Raw genomic sequence first — 15,188 nt, forward strand, 5'->3', positions numbered from 1 at the left:
CTGATCCAGAAGCTGCTGCAGCTGTTCTGACTAAAACCAGGAAGATGGAGACATAACACCAGTTTTAAAGTCCCTACTCTGGCTCCCTGTAGCTCAGAGAATAGACTTTAAAATACTGATGTTAGTTTATAAATCACTGAACGGTTTAGCACCACAATACATTAAAGATCTGTTATTGCTGTACCAACCATCTGGACCCCTCAGGTTCTGGTTCTGCTCTGCATCCAGAACCAGAACCAAACAAGGAGAAGCAGCATTCAGTTTCTATGCACCACAAATCTGGAACAAACGTCCGGAAAACTGTAAAACAGCTGAAACACTGAGAGCCTTTAAAACTCAACTTAAAACCCACCAGTTAGAGTTGATTTGAAACGTAATCAATTATGAATTTAATGACTCAATGTAATGTTTTGATTGTTGATTCAATGTTGCATGACTGTGTGTTTATTATGTAAAGCACTTTGAAAAGCCTTTCTGCTGAAATGTGCTATACAAAAAAAATTGATTGATTGAATGATTGAACTCTGCTATCCCCGCATGTCACTCCAACATCCAATCAAAGTTGTTTCTCCAGACCTTTGCCTCGGCATGGTGCACCTTAACTAAATACTGCACAGCTTGGAAACCTTTTCATTCCCATGACAGGGTCCTAACCGCCACTATTTGTTCAATTATTGCCACCTCTAGCTCCTTTAGTCTGCAATTCAATGGTGACATTCTCTCTCCCCTGTTAGTTTATGAACTATGGACTTGTTATGGGGAATCAATATTTAGCTTCAGGCTTTACTTTTGTCTTTATTTAGGTTCTGTTCTATTTCCATCTAAAGCATTTTGAACTGCCTTGTTGCTGGAAATGTGTTATTTAAATTATAATGTCCTTTCCTTGAGGAACGATGGGTAAAAAACTGACATTTATATCCATCACCTAGTACAGCCTATTTCAGCAGCTGTTTGTTCTCCATCCCATTTTAGTAATCTGTTAGTTTGGAATGACAAAGGGACATCGCAGGTCCTGCATCCATGCCTCTTTTCAGGCCATGCTCAATTATACTTTTAAGTCGGTGAGCTCGGCTCTCAACAACTATGTCCCTCACTCGTAAAGTCTCCACAGCTCTGCCTGATCCTTAAATTTCTCAGAAATCCCCGATTTATGTGAATTCCCCTTCCCCATTTCCAGGCCTCATATTTTGACCACAGGCAGCCTGCACTGCCCCTCAAGGTTCAGTCATAACTCTCTCTCATCAACCCAGCATCTGGTTGTCAGCAGCATCCTCCTCTTGTATCCTCACAGACCTCTCCTCCATTCTCACCACTTTCAGGCAATGGGTAAGTATTCATAGCAAATCACTGGTGGTAGAGCGTTTCAGCAATTCTAACTCCTTTTTGCCTAGATGGACAGCCGTGCCTACAGGTCAGATCAGCCTGCAAGCCCTGCCAGCAGCAGTGCCAGCCCTATCAGCTGACCGACCAAAGCCTCAGCCTGTCACACTCTTTGGGGGGAAGACTACCCTGAGCTTCGTCCTGAGCTTGCAGAAATTCTCAGCATGAACTTTTTTTGCCAGTGTCTGAGCGCCAAAGAACTTCGAGCCAATACAACTTTCTAACTGCTGCCTTTTCTCTGTGTGAGTCTCTACAGATTGAAATGGAAGCCTAGGCGTAAATTTGAGCTGTGAGACTCTTCAGCCTACTGGCATCATCAATTACCATGCCTCTGCCTCAGCCAACCAGCACCAGATTTTCGCTGTGTCCCAGCCAATCACCACGCTAAAGTTCCTTCAAAAGATCAAACAAACATGGATCCACCTGCTTCAGCCGCGCTTCGACCCACCTTCTCCCCGTCTCCACCCTCATCCTCCCGGACAACTTTCAGACTCCCTCCAGCCTCCTTCCCCTCCAGGGTCCACTCCACCACCAGTATCCAGACCCGGGGGAAAGACTACCTTGAGCTTCGCCTCAGGCCGTTCATCCAAGCTCGCAGAGATTCTCAGCACGCACATCTTCTGCCGGTGCCCGAGTGCCAAAGAACTTTTTAATCAATAAAACTTTTTAACCATTACTTTTTCTCTGTATGAATCTCTACAGATTTAATTATTTTTTAAAACAGCTTTTGAAGAAATCCTAGTATTTATTTTGGATGGTTAGATTAATTTGCTTTTCACACAGATACTAAATTATTTCACAAAAATTAAAAGCTACCTTTCTACTAACCACTATTAACCAAATCTTATTTTCTACTTAAAGACAAGAGGACAGCACCTTGCTTCTGGCACTATTACATGGCATGGAAGAAGACAATTGTATCTGCAGGTTTCAGCATGTCAAATTTAAAGCTTTTAAAGACCTTTATAATTCCGACTTAAATTAAATTTAATACAGAAAAAAGATATAAATATAGAAGATCTAAGCATGAGAGATTCTGTCGTATATAATCAAGAGGAGCAAAATTGTGGAATTTCCAGGGTCTGTTTGTGGCTCTTGGCAGCAACGTTGCACCTGTTGATGCGCCTGATGAAATGCAGGTGTGCAGTGGCGGTTTCTAATATGGGTGACATGGGCAACCGCCCAGGGCAGCATCTTGTGGTAGGAGGTGTGTGTGAGAGGGAGGTGGGGCTTTGGGGGGATTGGGTTGGCATGACTTGTCAAACTCCCCCCACACACTCTTACAGCTGGAGGATCTGAATATCAACATTCCATCATCACACGAACACCCACTCTAGCCTGAAAAATTCTGACCAGCTGATGAAATCAAACATGCTGAACAATGTTCATTACACATCAGTAAGGTTCTGTTGTACAACTTTTGATTCAATATAAGTAAAACAAAAAAAAAAACATTCTGATAGAATCCACACACTAAGTTTGCCTTCAGGAATGTATGTGCAACCAGTTTCAGGGAAAAAACTCAATTTGGTCAAGGAGTTTTATGTTCATATTGCAAGAGATAAATATGTCTAAACAGCCTATACAACCACCCTTCTTTTCACAGATTTTATAAATTTTATCAGTAACACTTATAGAAAAACCCTCCAAGTGACCAAGAAGAGAGAGCAAAAATTCTTAGTTTCTGTTCAATATAGGGATGTCCTAGTACTAAGAACTGGAAGTATACACAGAAGCAAGACTTAAAGCATACGGTTTAAAATATACTTTATCACAAATGTTTACAGATGCAGGAATCTTACCTCCCCATGTTGGCATAAAGGTTTTCTGGCTGCTGCTTGGTCCCCTCTCCTCTTTCTTCATTACATGGACTGGCGGGTGCTGCTGAGGGACTGCAGAACCAAAAACACACCTTTAAGTGACACTGCAACAGGTTTTAGGTTCAGTGTTCATTCCTATCATACTGACTAAATTACCTGTCATTATAGGACAATTAATCAACTATTTCTAAAGTAAACCAGTTGCAGAGCTGTATTTAGTTCAGTGTATCTATAGTCGTGTAACTGCACCAGAGGATTTATCTGCTTTTAAATCCTTCCTTTGTGATGCTTTGGTCTGAATTACTTGTTTACCTCTGTTCTGAGATTAGTTTAAGAGAAACTTGTTTTTCTGGTCTTTGAAAATGTAGATGAGACATTTTACACCGACTCCAGAGAAAGAACTGCATAGAGTTTGCATGTTCTCCCTGTGCATGCGTGGGTTCTCTTCAGGTCCTCTGGCTTCCTCCCACTGTCAGGTTAATTGGTCTCTCTACATTCACCTTAGGTGTGTACCTGGTTGTGTGTCCTGTCTGTCTCTGTGTTGCCCTGCGATGGACAGGTGAACTGCCCTGCCCAATAGGATAAGGGTGTAAGGTAATGGGAGGATGGATAATTTATTATGTTTATTTCTTGTCTCTAGTTATTCCTTCTTACTCAAATTTCTTAGGTCTAATTATTCTTTAATGTTAGATTCATTTTCCCTCTCCTCCCTGTGCTGTTTTGGTTTCCTGCGTTCCCTGTGATTTTTGCAAGTGATGAGCACCTTCCTTATTGTTGTGTTTTCTCCTTATTGACCCTTTGCAACTACGCCACTTCATTGATAATTTATTTCGACGTCCATCATAGCGCTTCATTCGAGGACAGCCTCCAGTTTACGAGGGGTTTTGAGGGGGCTGACTCTGTGTGTTGGGGGTGGGCATTGGGGGGACAATGCCCACCCAATGCCCACCCAATGCCCCCCCAATGCCCACCCATGCCGCTGGGCCTGTGTCATAAACAGTGTCTCCCCCTTAAACCGGAGCAGCCTTAAAAACGTACAAAAGACGAGATGCTAACCAATTTTTTCTGTACGTACATGCTAGGCTACATGATGGTGGGACATTGTTTCCATGGTTACTGATGGTTAGACACTTACTTATAAAATATATAAATGTTAATCTTCTTACCTTGTAAAAAGTGCTGCAAATCCGTGATTACAGCGAGAGCTGCCAGTCATTATTGATGGCTGCTATCCATTGCCGCCACATTTTTTCTCATTAAAACTTATACAATTAAATGACAAGATGATGCGCAGTCGGCTGAGCATCATCTTGTGACCATTTTTACTTCATCATCGACTTATTAAAATCAATATTAGGCTACCAGACGAGCGTTTTTTGACAATCTTCAGGATTACAGGTTGTTTTGACCTCCGTCATGCCAGAAAGGGCCGAGTTTCAAAGAGAGTGACATCACATGCAAAGGATCAATAGCTCTTTGGCAAGGAGGGGTTTGAAAGGAATAAGCTCCACCCACCAGTCGTGAATTCAGATGAGCATTTGCCTGTTGTGTCACTCTATGCCTTGCTCCTGCTTTAGTGTAGACATATAATAAATAAAATTGTATATATTTTTATCTTTAGATGTCATTAAACTGTTCATATTAATGTTTGGTTCTTGTCCCTGTTTGGTCCATTTGACTCTGGTTAAAGAAGAAAGAAAAGGGCACCAAAATAAGTCTAAACAACCTCCTACAGACGTATATTAGAAATCATGTTACTTACACCACTTTCAGTACAATCTAGAAAATCATTCTGAATAATTATTTGTCAAACTGTAACAAAATATAAATATACATTGCATAAACTCACAGGCTGGTGGAATAAAATCCTTGCTGTTTCTGCGTTGCTTTGTTCCGACGTTATGTTCTACAATAGAAAAACAGTAAAGGTCATTAAGTCATATTCCAACTCTGTTCCACTGAAGCCATGGAATCTTAAATACACTCAATGAACACCAATTTAAATTTACTTTATCATTAGTCTAATGTGTACACATATTACACTAATACTTGTATATTTACACAAGTATTGGACTACGTGCAAATGTACAAAAACCTTTTCCCTTCTATGACAATGTGAGAACTCATCCATGCATTTATCTTTAGCCGCATTGATTCCTGCAGCAGCGTCTTCTCATGTCTGCCTAACAAATCAAACCTCCAGCTGCAGCTGATCCAGAAGCTGCTGCTGCTGCTGTTCTGACTAAAACCAGGTAGATAGAGACATAACACCAGTTCTAAAGTCCTTCTCTGAGAGAATCGACTTTAAAATACTGTTAGTTTATAAATCACTGAACGGTTTAGCACCACATTACATTAAAGATCTGCTGTTGTATCAACCAGTCTTCAGGTTCTGGTTCTGCTCTGCATCAGAACCAGAACCAGAAGAGGAGAATCAACATTCAGCTTCTATGCACTACAAATCTGGAACAAACTTCCAGAAAACTGTAAAATAGCTGAAACACTGAATTCCTTCAAATCTAGACTAAAACCAACTGATTAGAGTTTATTTTTATTAGAAGTAAGTAAAACATTGATCAACAAATCTGATGTGTATTTGCCTGATGATTTGGGTGATGGCATTTGACAAATTGTGATGTTACTGTTTGTTTCATAATAGATGTAAATCTCTGTGAACTGCCTTGTTGCTGAAATGTGCTGTACAAATAAACTTGACTTGACTTTTTTGGTTTGTTCAGAACTTAAACTTTAACATGTAATTAACTCCAAGGGCGTCATGGTTCTACACCTTGGATGTGCTGTGAACATTCATCTGGGATCTTCTTATGCTACCTTCTTACTTTACTGAATACTTTGAGTAACCTTTGCATACTGAGATAAATCATATAAAGAGTGAAGTCCCAGCCATCAAATCTGGGCTTTGTCAACTGATTTTCAGTAATTTTTTCCTGCAACCAATAAGTATGAAACTTCCAACAAATAAAAAAATATCTAGCAGTAAGTGGTAAATCCATGATTTTATATAGAACACACATATTGTTGCAAATACGTGATCTGTCATTTATTTTAAGACAATTAATCAAATTGTTGTCAGTACATACCAGGGCTTTGAGCAGAGGCCAAAGGTGAAGAAGTTTCTAGACGCCCACAGTCAACATGGCTCCAATAGTTGATTTTCAAAATTTGACTCAGGTTCCACAGCAGCTCTGTGGAGTCAGGCAACAGCTTGATCCACCTGTTTCCACACATTTTGGTCAGATCCTGCAGAGGCCTCAGGTGAAACGGGTAATTTGAACCTGGAGTTTCCCATCCAGGTGTTGAGATCAGAACCAGTGAATGTTTCAAAGAGTCTTTACTGAAGAGATCCAGAATCCTATAAAGTCTCTGCTTCTGTTGGTCAGTCATGTTCTGCTGGACAACCAGCAGAAACACATGAGGTCCAGGAGCAGAGAGACTCACACAATGTTCTACAAGTTCTTGAAGTTTGGATTCAGAGATGCTCGGGTGTAGCAGGTCCGGTGTGTTTATCAGAACTGTTCTTGTTGTTTGAATCCATCCATGGACTCTGATGGATCTGTTTGGTTCCTCCTGTGTGTTGAACGTATCTGGACCCAGCAGCAGGTTGGCGACTGAACTCTTGTCGTACCAGCTGTTGCCGAGCAGAACAAGCCTCATCTCATGCACTGAAATAATAAAGGAAAATGTTTTCAATAATTCATCCAAATCCTTCCTTAAACTTCGTGTATCAGTTTCCAGAACATATAATCTCCAAAGCACAACTTTGTAAGTCCATGTAAGTCCACAGATACACAGTGGCTGGTACCACCAGAATCTGGGATGAATCAGCCTCAGCAGAGACGATTCTTCTGCTCGTTCTGCACATAACAGACTTTGCTTTGTCATTAGAAAAGCTCACTGGTTTATACAGAGCATATAACACTTGTGTTAGTTTGGCATTTTCTGAAAAGAAGTCTGTGGTTGAAAACATTTCTACTTATTTAAAGTTTCATAATTTTTATCAGTTATTTATATTGTATATATTACAATAATTGTAAAATTTAATATTTGTGATTTTTTATTCTGTTAATGTAGCCAAACGTCAAAACGATTTGTTGCACAACTTACTGTCAGGTGGACGAAGTGTAATGTTGCTGGTTTGAAACGGTGGAGCTGTTTTATCTGTAAAGATAAAGGAAATAATTAACTTGAAAAACAAAAAGACAACGAAGGATCAGATGTTGACTTGGATCAGTGACTGGACTAAGAGTAAATATTTAAGTGTCCACAAGTGTTGAGTTCAGAAAAAAAAGATCTGAAACACTTTTCAACTTTTCATCCTCATAACTGAGCAGCTTGTAAAAACATTTAGCTATGCTGATTTTATATCGAACCTCAGGGCAAAGTCTGGTTTTAGTAATAACAGTAAAACAATAAAACCGATTATCTTTTGTTACCATTTAAGATTACAGTAAAAGCAGTATTAAAAATTTGTATCCAACTAAAATGGTAAAATATAATCATAGTTACAGTTATGGTTGTGAAGAAAAAGTAAACATTAATCCATTTGTGAATCAGAACTCCTTGCTGTGTGAAGAATGTGGTTCAACAGAAGCTCTGGCTCTGAAAAGGTAGTAGTATTGTTTCATACTACTACTACTACTACTACTACTACTAATAATAATAATAATGTTATTATTCCATCATCACAGGTAGTTTACTCATGACCAGCTTTAATTGGACTCACATGGTGATGAAGAGGCCATGATGGCACCGTGATAGAAGCCGTCACCCTAAAAAAAAGAAACAACCGAAGTATTTTAGTACAGTGTTAGAAATGTACAGAATGTAGCTTTTGTTTTACATAATAACAGGATTGATAGTGTCATTTACAGATAAAACCCCATAAAACAACTGAAACGAATTAGTGCCTATAACAGGCATGGACCAGATCACCTTAGACATCCCAAGACTAAAAGCTCTTAGTTTTGCTCAGGACTCGACTCGTCACCATGGGAACCGTTTCACCAGCATCTCCTGGAAGACTCTCCATTTTTGTAGAAAATCTAATGGATCTTAAATTTTAAATTAATGTCTTTAAATTGGCCTTATTTCCAGAGAGCAGGAACATTAGGCCAGTCCTTGTTTCTTCTATGACTTTTATCACTGATTTTTTTGTTAATATTGTTCATCTTATTTGAAATGCTTCTTTTTTTTGTTTGTTTTTTTATCACTTTATTTAATATTTCTATTCTTTTTTGATATTCAGAGGCAGCACTTTGACTAACCTGTAATTTTAAGGTGCTTTAGAAATAAATTGATAATGAATAATTTAATTTAATTGTTTATTTGTATTTATTGGGGCCACAGTTAGTGGTTTTGATCACTGTGGAGAAAAGAAATATTAATTTCTTTGATGTGTGAATGATGTGAATTCTCTGTTCTGCTTACTGAATATTAATTAAACTGAATGAAAATGAAGTGCAGTTGAATATATGTCATTTTTATTTTAAAACCTGACAGGTAGATTAAGGGATTTCTTTGACACCATGCTGGACAGAAAACAGTCTAGTTGGACCTCTGCTCCTGCTACAGTCCAACAGTGACGGGAGCAAAGGAGCAGAGCTACGGCTCAGTCAACCTGCTGATTTAATGATGCAGCAGCAAACCTGCAGAAACTGGCAGGGAGGTTTTTTTTTCTCTTATGATGATCAGATTGATCCATAAACACAGAATCTTCTCAAAACAATGCTCCTGGTTCTGCTGTGTGAGAATGAATCTGAAGAAAAACTGCAGAATGTTCACTTTTATTGCTAAAGCGTCATATTCAGTTCATTCCTCTGTGTTGAGTTCATGAATTTCTGAGTATTTCTGTATTTCATATTGTTTTTATGGCTTTTATCCTTTTTGAGTTAATCCTTCAGTGTTTTAGATTAACTCCCTCTGAGTTCATGAGTCTCCTTCCTTCAGCCTCTCTGCTCTGTCCCACAGCTGTTCTGCGTCCTTCTGGTTTCAGTCAGTGGCGCAAAAAGTGGGTATGCAGGGTATGCAACGCATAGGGGCGCAGCACCAGAGGGGGCGCCAAAACCCCGTCTGGAGGGGGCGGCGCGCCGATGATGTTTTCCCGTACACTTCAGCTACGCTCCTTCACCTCGCGCACATAACGAGGTAAATGTAGTAAATGTAGCGGGTTTTACCCTTCACGTATCATCGAGTGAGCGTTGCTCCTTCACCTAATGTTCCTTTCCTGAGGAATGTTTTCGCATCCACCTGAATAATGTGTACTTGCGCCACTGGTTTCAGTGTCACTCCTTTCTTTTCAGTAGTTGAGTGTTTTAGTTTCTATTTCAGTGGTGGTTTCTTAGATTGAATTATGGATTCATTTGCAAATACAGAACTTATGATTTCAGAACTATAAGCACAACAAAACAAACATCTGGAAAATCTACAGAAAATAAAATGGGAACAGATTGTCATGAAGTGCAGTGAGTGGTGGTGAGGAAGATGTTGTGAACCCAGGTTGAAATGATGGTTTTACTTCTCCAGCACAGAGAGAACAGAGGACTCGGCTCACTGCTGGTAGCAGCTGGTAGAACCGAATGATACAGGCAGCCAAACAAGACAGACAGGACAGGAACTGACAAAGAACATGGGACACAGGTGGCGCTAAAAACACGGAGGGTAATCAGGGAACAAGTCACAGCTGGGAACAATCAAGGGGAAGACAGGACAACACAGAGACTCAATCGACACAGAAACCTAAAATAAACGCACAGAAAAACTCAAATCTTTACACAGATGGCAGCAGCAGCAATCTTAAAAAGAAGATAATGCAACTAAAAACACAACTATAAAAATATAGATTATATACTGATAATATTTTGCTCATTTGAGGAAATGTGACAGTGAAGCATGACCAGCTTAATGTGTCTGTCAGGAACAGTATCTATAGATCTATAAGGGTCATATTACAGACTACGACCCCTAATACTGGTAATATACTCTAACATTTAAAGCATGAAGAATAAACAATAACCACATATGAATAAATAGAATCTCCACTTATGTTTAACAATTTAAAGGTTAATTTTTATTTATCTGACTGTTGCTGCAATGAAATTGAGTTTTTATCCACTTCAGCTGAACTTTGAACCTTCTTCCTGTGTAAAGATTTATTTCTTATTCTTTCATCTCTTAAAATCAGGTAAATTGAGAGCAGAGAAGATTTAATTAAACATTAAAATAACCTAAATTTAGACTTAGAAGCAGCAATTTGACAGTAGAACAAACAGCTAATAAATTTAGATACAATATTTTTTTAACAGAGAAATGTTAGTAATGTTAGTAAACTTAGATTTTAGGGAAGGTAAAGTTATATTTTCATTATATTTTACAAAGTTTCTGTAAGGTTTACTTACCTTGCATGTGAGTTTTTTCTCCCTGTTCATGAACGAGCCTCTCTGCACTGGAATGAAATATTTCTTCATGTGTCAGGAGGGCAGGAAGGACGACGAGCTGAGTTAATGTTTAGCTTCCAGGACGCCTCCTGGACAAGAATCGTTTAAATGTTTGTTCTATTTTTCTTAAAGTATCCAGTTTATCTGCACACATCTAATTCCTGAAAGTTAACTTAACAAAAACCAACAATGTGTTGTCATTCTTGACCTCCCACTGCAACCTATCACTGAACGGAGCAGAACTGAAGCTCAGGCATAATGATAATTTATTGATGCATCGGTAAACTTCCAGAAACTGGAAGGATATGAGTTGTTTTTATTTTTTTAAATACTTGGTTTTGTTCTACATGATAGAAGATTGATCCCTGAAAACCTTTTTGGCCCACTTTGCAACATTATTTGGCATTATCATCACTTTAAAGTAAAATACTTTAACAAATGCTTCTGGTGCCTTTGTGATAATGAACCTGCAGCTCAGCTCTGCAGAAACAAATTGTGACCTGACCGAAAGAGATAAGGAAACTAGACAGAACCTGCAGGTCAAAAGTCAGTTTTATTGGAGTCTGAAGGTTGGATCATTTTATTGGAGCTGCTGAGTCGCTATGGAAATGTTAAACATTAATAAAAAAATCTTATTTCTTTTACATTTGGTCCACTCAAGTAAAATTAGTGTCCTTGATGCTTTAGTTTGTGTTCTGATTCAAATGATTTCTGACTACAATATTTATGCAATCACTTATGTCATGTTACATATTTGATTTGTCATATTTTGTAGAAATCTGTTTTCCTTTTGACATTTGTTGTGTATGATACACTAGGTCAAATAAAATTATATTCAAGCAGATAACTGGAGATAGCTCATGGCAACGTTTATTCAGGAACGGGGAACTTCGTCTTCCTCTCTGTTACATGTTCAGCTCACATCTCATTGTGCACAGCAACAGCGCCACCAATGGCGATTTGTTATATTGCTTTTATCTTCACATTTACAACCAAACAGCCTCCAACACATAGGAGCATAATCATAGCCAAAAATGTGCCACAATCTTAAATCTAGAGGTTTGTTCTTTTCTGGAACACCACAACATTAAATAGTTTTTTGTAATTTTTTTGTCCAAAAAGTTGTTGATCATGATTAATTTATAAAAGCAATAAACATAACAGAATTTGAAAAAGTGGATCCCTCTGAAAACAAACTGGATGCACAGCATGTGGTTTAAATCTGACTTCCATGATCTTCATTTCTCTTCATGATTTATTTCTGTGCATCTGCAGATCTTCACTTTCTGCACAGAAACATTTTCTGTCTAGCAGGGAAACAGCGACACCTTCTGTTCGCTCTAAAACACACAGCGGAGTTTTATTTTAATTAAATTATCTTTTACTGCTGTAGCTCCACCTGGTGGAACCTCAGAGTTACTACACATCAGTGTCCCGCCCATCTGGCTCCAGCGGATCAACTCTGATCAGCTTCTGAAGTTTATTTTCATCATTTCTGTATGGAAAATATTCCAGCCCTCAAAGGAGGTAAAAGTTTATTTAATTATTTCTTCTTGTTCTACCATAAAATATTCTGTCTGTTATGCAAAAACACAACAATGTTCAGACAAACTGAGACATGATGAAAAGTCAGAAACTGTTGCTCATGTTTTACTGAAATTCCCAGGAGTTTCTGGTTGCCTAGCAACCTCCTGTTGATAGCCTGCTTGTTGTTTTTCTGTGAATTCCTCTGATATCAACAGTAAAAATGCAGAAAAAGGACAAGAAGACGAGCGGCTCGCCTCCTAAAAAGGAGAAGAAGAAGTCCTCTGAGGAGCCGCCGGACGGCGAGGACTCGGAGCGAGAGAAGAGTTTGTTTCTGTCTCAGATTAGCTTCCTGGACGAAAAGCTAGAGAGGTGAGAGGATGACCGAAGACACTGCAATCACTCAGTTATACATTCAGATTCAGTCTAACTGCTGCTAAACTGCTGATTTCTATAAAACACACTGGAAACTGAGTTTTAATGAACTTTAACCAAACATTCAGATCTGATCAGCTGCTTCAGATCAAACTGATCTGAGTTTAACATGAGAAACGTTTCATTGTGTTGTAAAGTTTTAATAGTAAGGAAACCAACCGAAGTGTCCAAAGTGAGGTCAGAGTTGTTTTCATACTAATCAGAGACACTGCAGTCAGAACCTTCTCTGTGAAAAGTGAATGTTTAACGTCTGCAGGTTCCAGCTTCACAGCGATGAACTGAAGGAGCAGAAGAAGGACATCGTCCTGAAGTCCGGCGCTCTGCAGAAGGACACCAGCGACATCCTGGAGTACCTGCAGCACTACCTGTCTGTGCTGGAGAGGGACGAGGAGGAGCTGAAGGCCAAGGTGGAGCGACAGCTGCAGGGCGACCAACAGAAAACTGAGTCCTTGGAGCAGCTGCTGAGTACAGAGAGACAGGAGCTGCAGGACAAGTTGGACCAAATGAGCTCAGACAGAGACAACCAGGGTCAGGCTGCAGAGGTTTTCCTTCCCAGATTATATCAAATGTGTTGAAGCAGTGATTTAACATTTATACTGCAATTAATTAATCACATTGATCAAAAACAATATATTGAAAGAATAAGCTACATTTTCAATTCAAAACCTCTTTCTCCCATTTAACTATTGAATAAATAGACATGTAACCTCAACAACAATTGATAGTTTTAATCTGTCATCCAGGTCAGATTGGTGCAAAGTGGATAATCTGTTCTGCTAAAGTGTTTCATGACCTGCTGATCGTTTTGGAGCCTCTTCAGAAATATGAGCTGAGGACGATGACATCACTGAGGATCGTCTTTAAAAATATCCTGTTAAAACCTACAACTGAATTTAGATAAAGTTCATAGGTGATCATCAAAATACTGCCAAAAAAAAACAGAAATATAAAAACAAAACATTAATATGGCTCAGCACTGTTTTCATCACACCCATAGGGGGCAGTGTAGTGCTAAATTTAAAGCAAGTATTTGGACAGATTAACATTTTGTTTGTTGTGGATAAAATCTCAGTTTTTCCATAAACACAAATATGGATTTTCTTAAATCTCCACTTTGTCAGAGTTTTCATAAATAATCATGTTTGTTGATATTAAACTGACATATTTCATATCTTTGTCCATCAGCCGCCAGGATAGAGGAGCAGCGGCTGCAGCTGCTGGAACAGGAGCGGAAGATCAACATGAAGAAAACTCTGGACAAGGAGCTGATCTTCCTGGAGCAGCAACACGGAGCCGAGATCAACAAGATGTACATGGAGAAGCGGGAGTGAGTGAGCGGCCGACTCAGGGTTTCCCTCCGCGCCGCTGCAGGTTCTCAGCGTCTCTGTTCTCAGGATCATCGACGAGATGAAGCAGAACGTGATGAACAGCATCAGGCAGAGGGTCAAGGCCATGATCCAGGAGGAGACCGAGCTGCACCAGAAGCTGCGCGCCGATGTCGAGTCTCTGTCGCTGCGGAGTTTGGTGCTGCTGTGGAGGAGAAAGTCTGAGCACAGCAGGATGGAGCGTCTCTGTCAAACGTCCATAAAGATCCGAGTCATGATCCACAAGATGACCCGCAAAATATTCATCCTCAGGAAGGTGAGAGGATTTTTATCTGTCAGATTCATTTCACCACCAAGCTGGAGGTGGAGCTTCTGTCACGTTTCATGAACTAATGTTGAATTCCTATTGGCTCAGTCTAACTGAGCTCTCTCTCTGATTGGCTAATATATATTAACAAAACTTCACCTATGAAAAAAAGCACTTTCACATCAAAAACTGATTAACCAGCATTTACAAAGTTGACACAAACTCACTAAGCTCACTGCCCCCTGCTGTGCTGGAGGGGAATGACCGGTTCTCACTGCGTTGGCAGCTCAACATCAGTAAAATATAAACCAGATAAAAAAAATTAATTTATATGAATTTACTGACAAATCTGTTACTCAGCAAATGTCACTTTTATTCTTTAAAAAAAGTGTTTACTGATATATTTTAGAATAATCTGAGCTGCAAACTAAAACAAATTGAGTGTAAAACTTTCTCAGTTGACTGATTTTGTTCCAGAATAATAAAAAAACTTTTGCTGTTAAATTTAGATCTAGTTTAGTTTCTTTTACCTTTTTCTTTGTTTTTCCTGAAATCAGGAATCAGTGAAGCTGAGGAGGAGATGCAAACTGCTGACGGGTCACATCAACGAGCTGCAGAGCTCCAGGGAGAGCCTGCTGGGCTACAAGGAGGCCTACAGGTCAGAGGTCACGTCTCACTGAGCGCCTTTCACTTCACCTTAAAGTCCGATGGTAACATCAGGACCGGAACCTTTATCATGGAACCGGTACCTCTCCATCTCTCCATCCCTCCCTCCTTTCATTCCCCCATCCCTCTCTTCTTCTATCCCTCTCCCTCCATACCCTCTCTCTCTCTCCCCTCTATCCCTCTCCCTCCATACCCTCTCTCTCTCTCCCCTCTATCCCTCTCCCTCCATCCCCTCTCTCTCCCTGCCCTCTATCTCTCTCTCTCCCTCCCTCCCTCT

At 39.6% G+C, this 15,188-nt stretch overlaps 2 protein-coding genes and 1 long non-coding RNA gene across 3 annotated transcripts in view; 1 reads left to right on the forward strand and 2 right to left on the reverse strand.

Moving 5' to 3' along the window:
- Positions 1 to 6,818, reverse strand: part of LOC103460727 (GTPase IMAP family member 4-like) — an 11,694-nt gene extending 4,876 nt beyond the window's left edge. Inside the window, exons 1-3 of the mRNA XM_008403011.2 lie at positions 6,302 to 6,818; positions 5,050 to 5,106; positions 3,183 to 3,272 (exon numbers count right to left, since the gene is read on the reverse strand). Of these exons, the coding sequence (XP_008401233.1) occupies positions 3,183 to 3,272; positions 5,050 to 5,106; positions 6,302 to 6,605 (451 nt within the window). The 5' untranslated portion in view covers positions 6,606 to 6,818. The remainder of the gene's footprint in view (positions 1 to 3,182; positions 3,273 to 5,049; positions 5,107 to 6,301) is intronic.
- Positions 6,819 to 6,855: 37 nt separating this feature from the next.
- LOC103460728 (uncharacterized) lies at positions 6,856 to 10,653 on the reverse strand. Its single transcript, XR_532977.2, has 4 exons — positions 10,616 to 10,653; positions 7,945 to 7,990; positions 7,326 to 7,379; positions 6,856 to 6,883 (listed from the first exon to the last, which is right to left on the reverse strand). It is a non-coding gene; the product is annotated as an uncharacterized LOC103460728 (long non-coding RNA).
- Positions 10,654 to 12,075: 1,422 nt separating this feature from the next.
- The window catches only part of LOC103460729 (uncharacterized protein C9orf117 homolog), a 4,219-nt gene continuing 1,106 nt past the window's right edge, over positions 12,076 to 15,188 (forward strand). The window contains exons 1-6 of the mRNA XM_008403012.2: positions 12,076 to 12,181; positions 12,397 to 12,550; positions 12,870 to 13,141; positions 13,799 to 13,940; positions 14,008 to 14,254; positions 14,803 to 14,903. Of these exons, the coding sequence (XP_008401234.2) occupies positions 12,154 to 12,181; positions 12,397 to 12,550; positions 12,870 to 13,141; positions 13,799 to 13,940; positions 14,008 to 14,254; positions 14,803 to 14,903 (944 nt within the window). The 5' untranslated portion in view covers positions 12,076 to 12,153. The remainder of the gene's footprint in view (positions 12,182 to 12,396; positions 12,551 to 12,869; positions 13,142 to 13,798; positions 13,941 to 14,007; positions 14,255 to 14,802; positions 14,904 to 15,188) is intronic.

The sequence above is a fragment of the Poecilia reticulata genome, unplaced genomic scaffold, assembly GCF_000633615.1.
Source record: "Poecilia reticulata strain Guanapo unplaced genomic scaffold, Guppy_female_1.0+MT scaffold_279, whole genome shotgun sequence".
Lineage (NCBI taxonomy): Eukaryota > Metazoa > Chordata > Actinopteri > Cyprinodontiformes > Poeciliidae > Poecilia > Poecilia reticulata.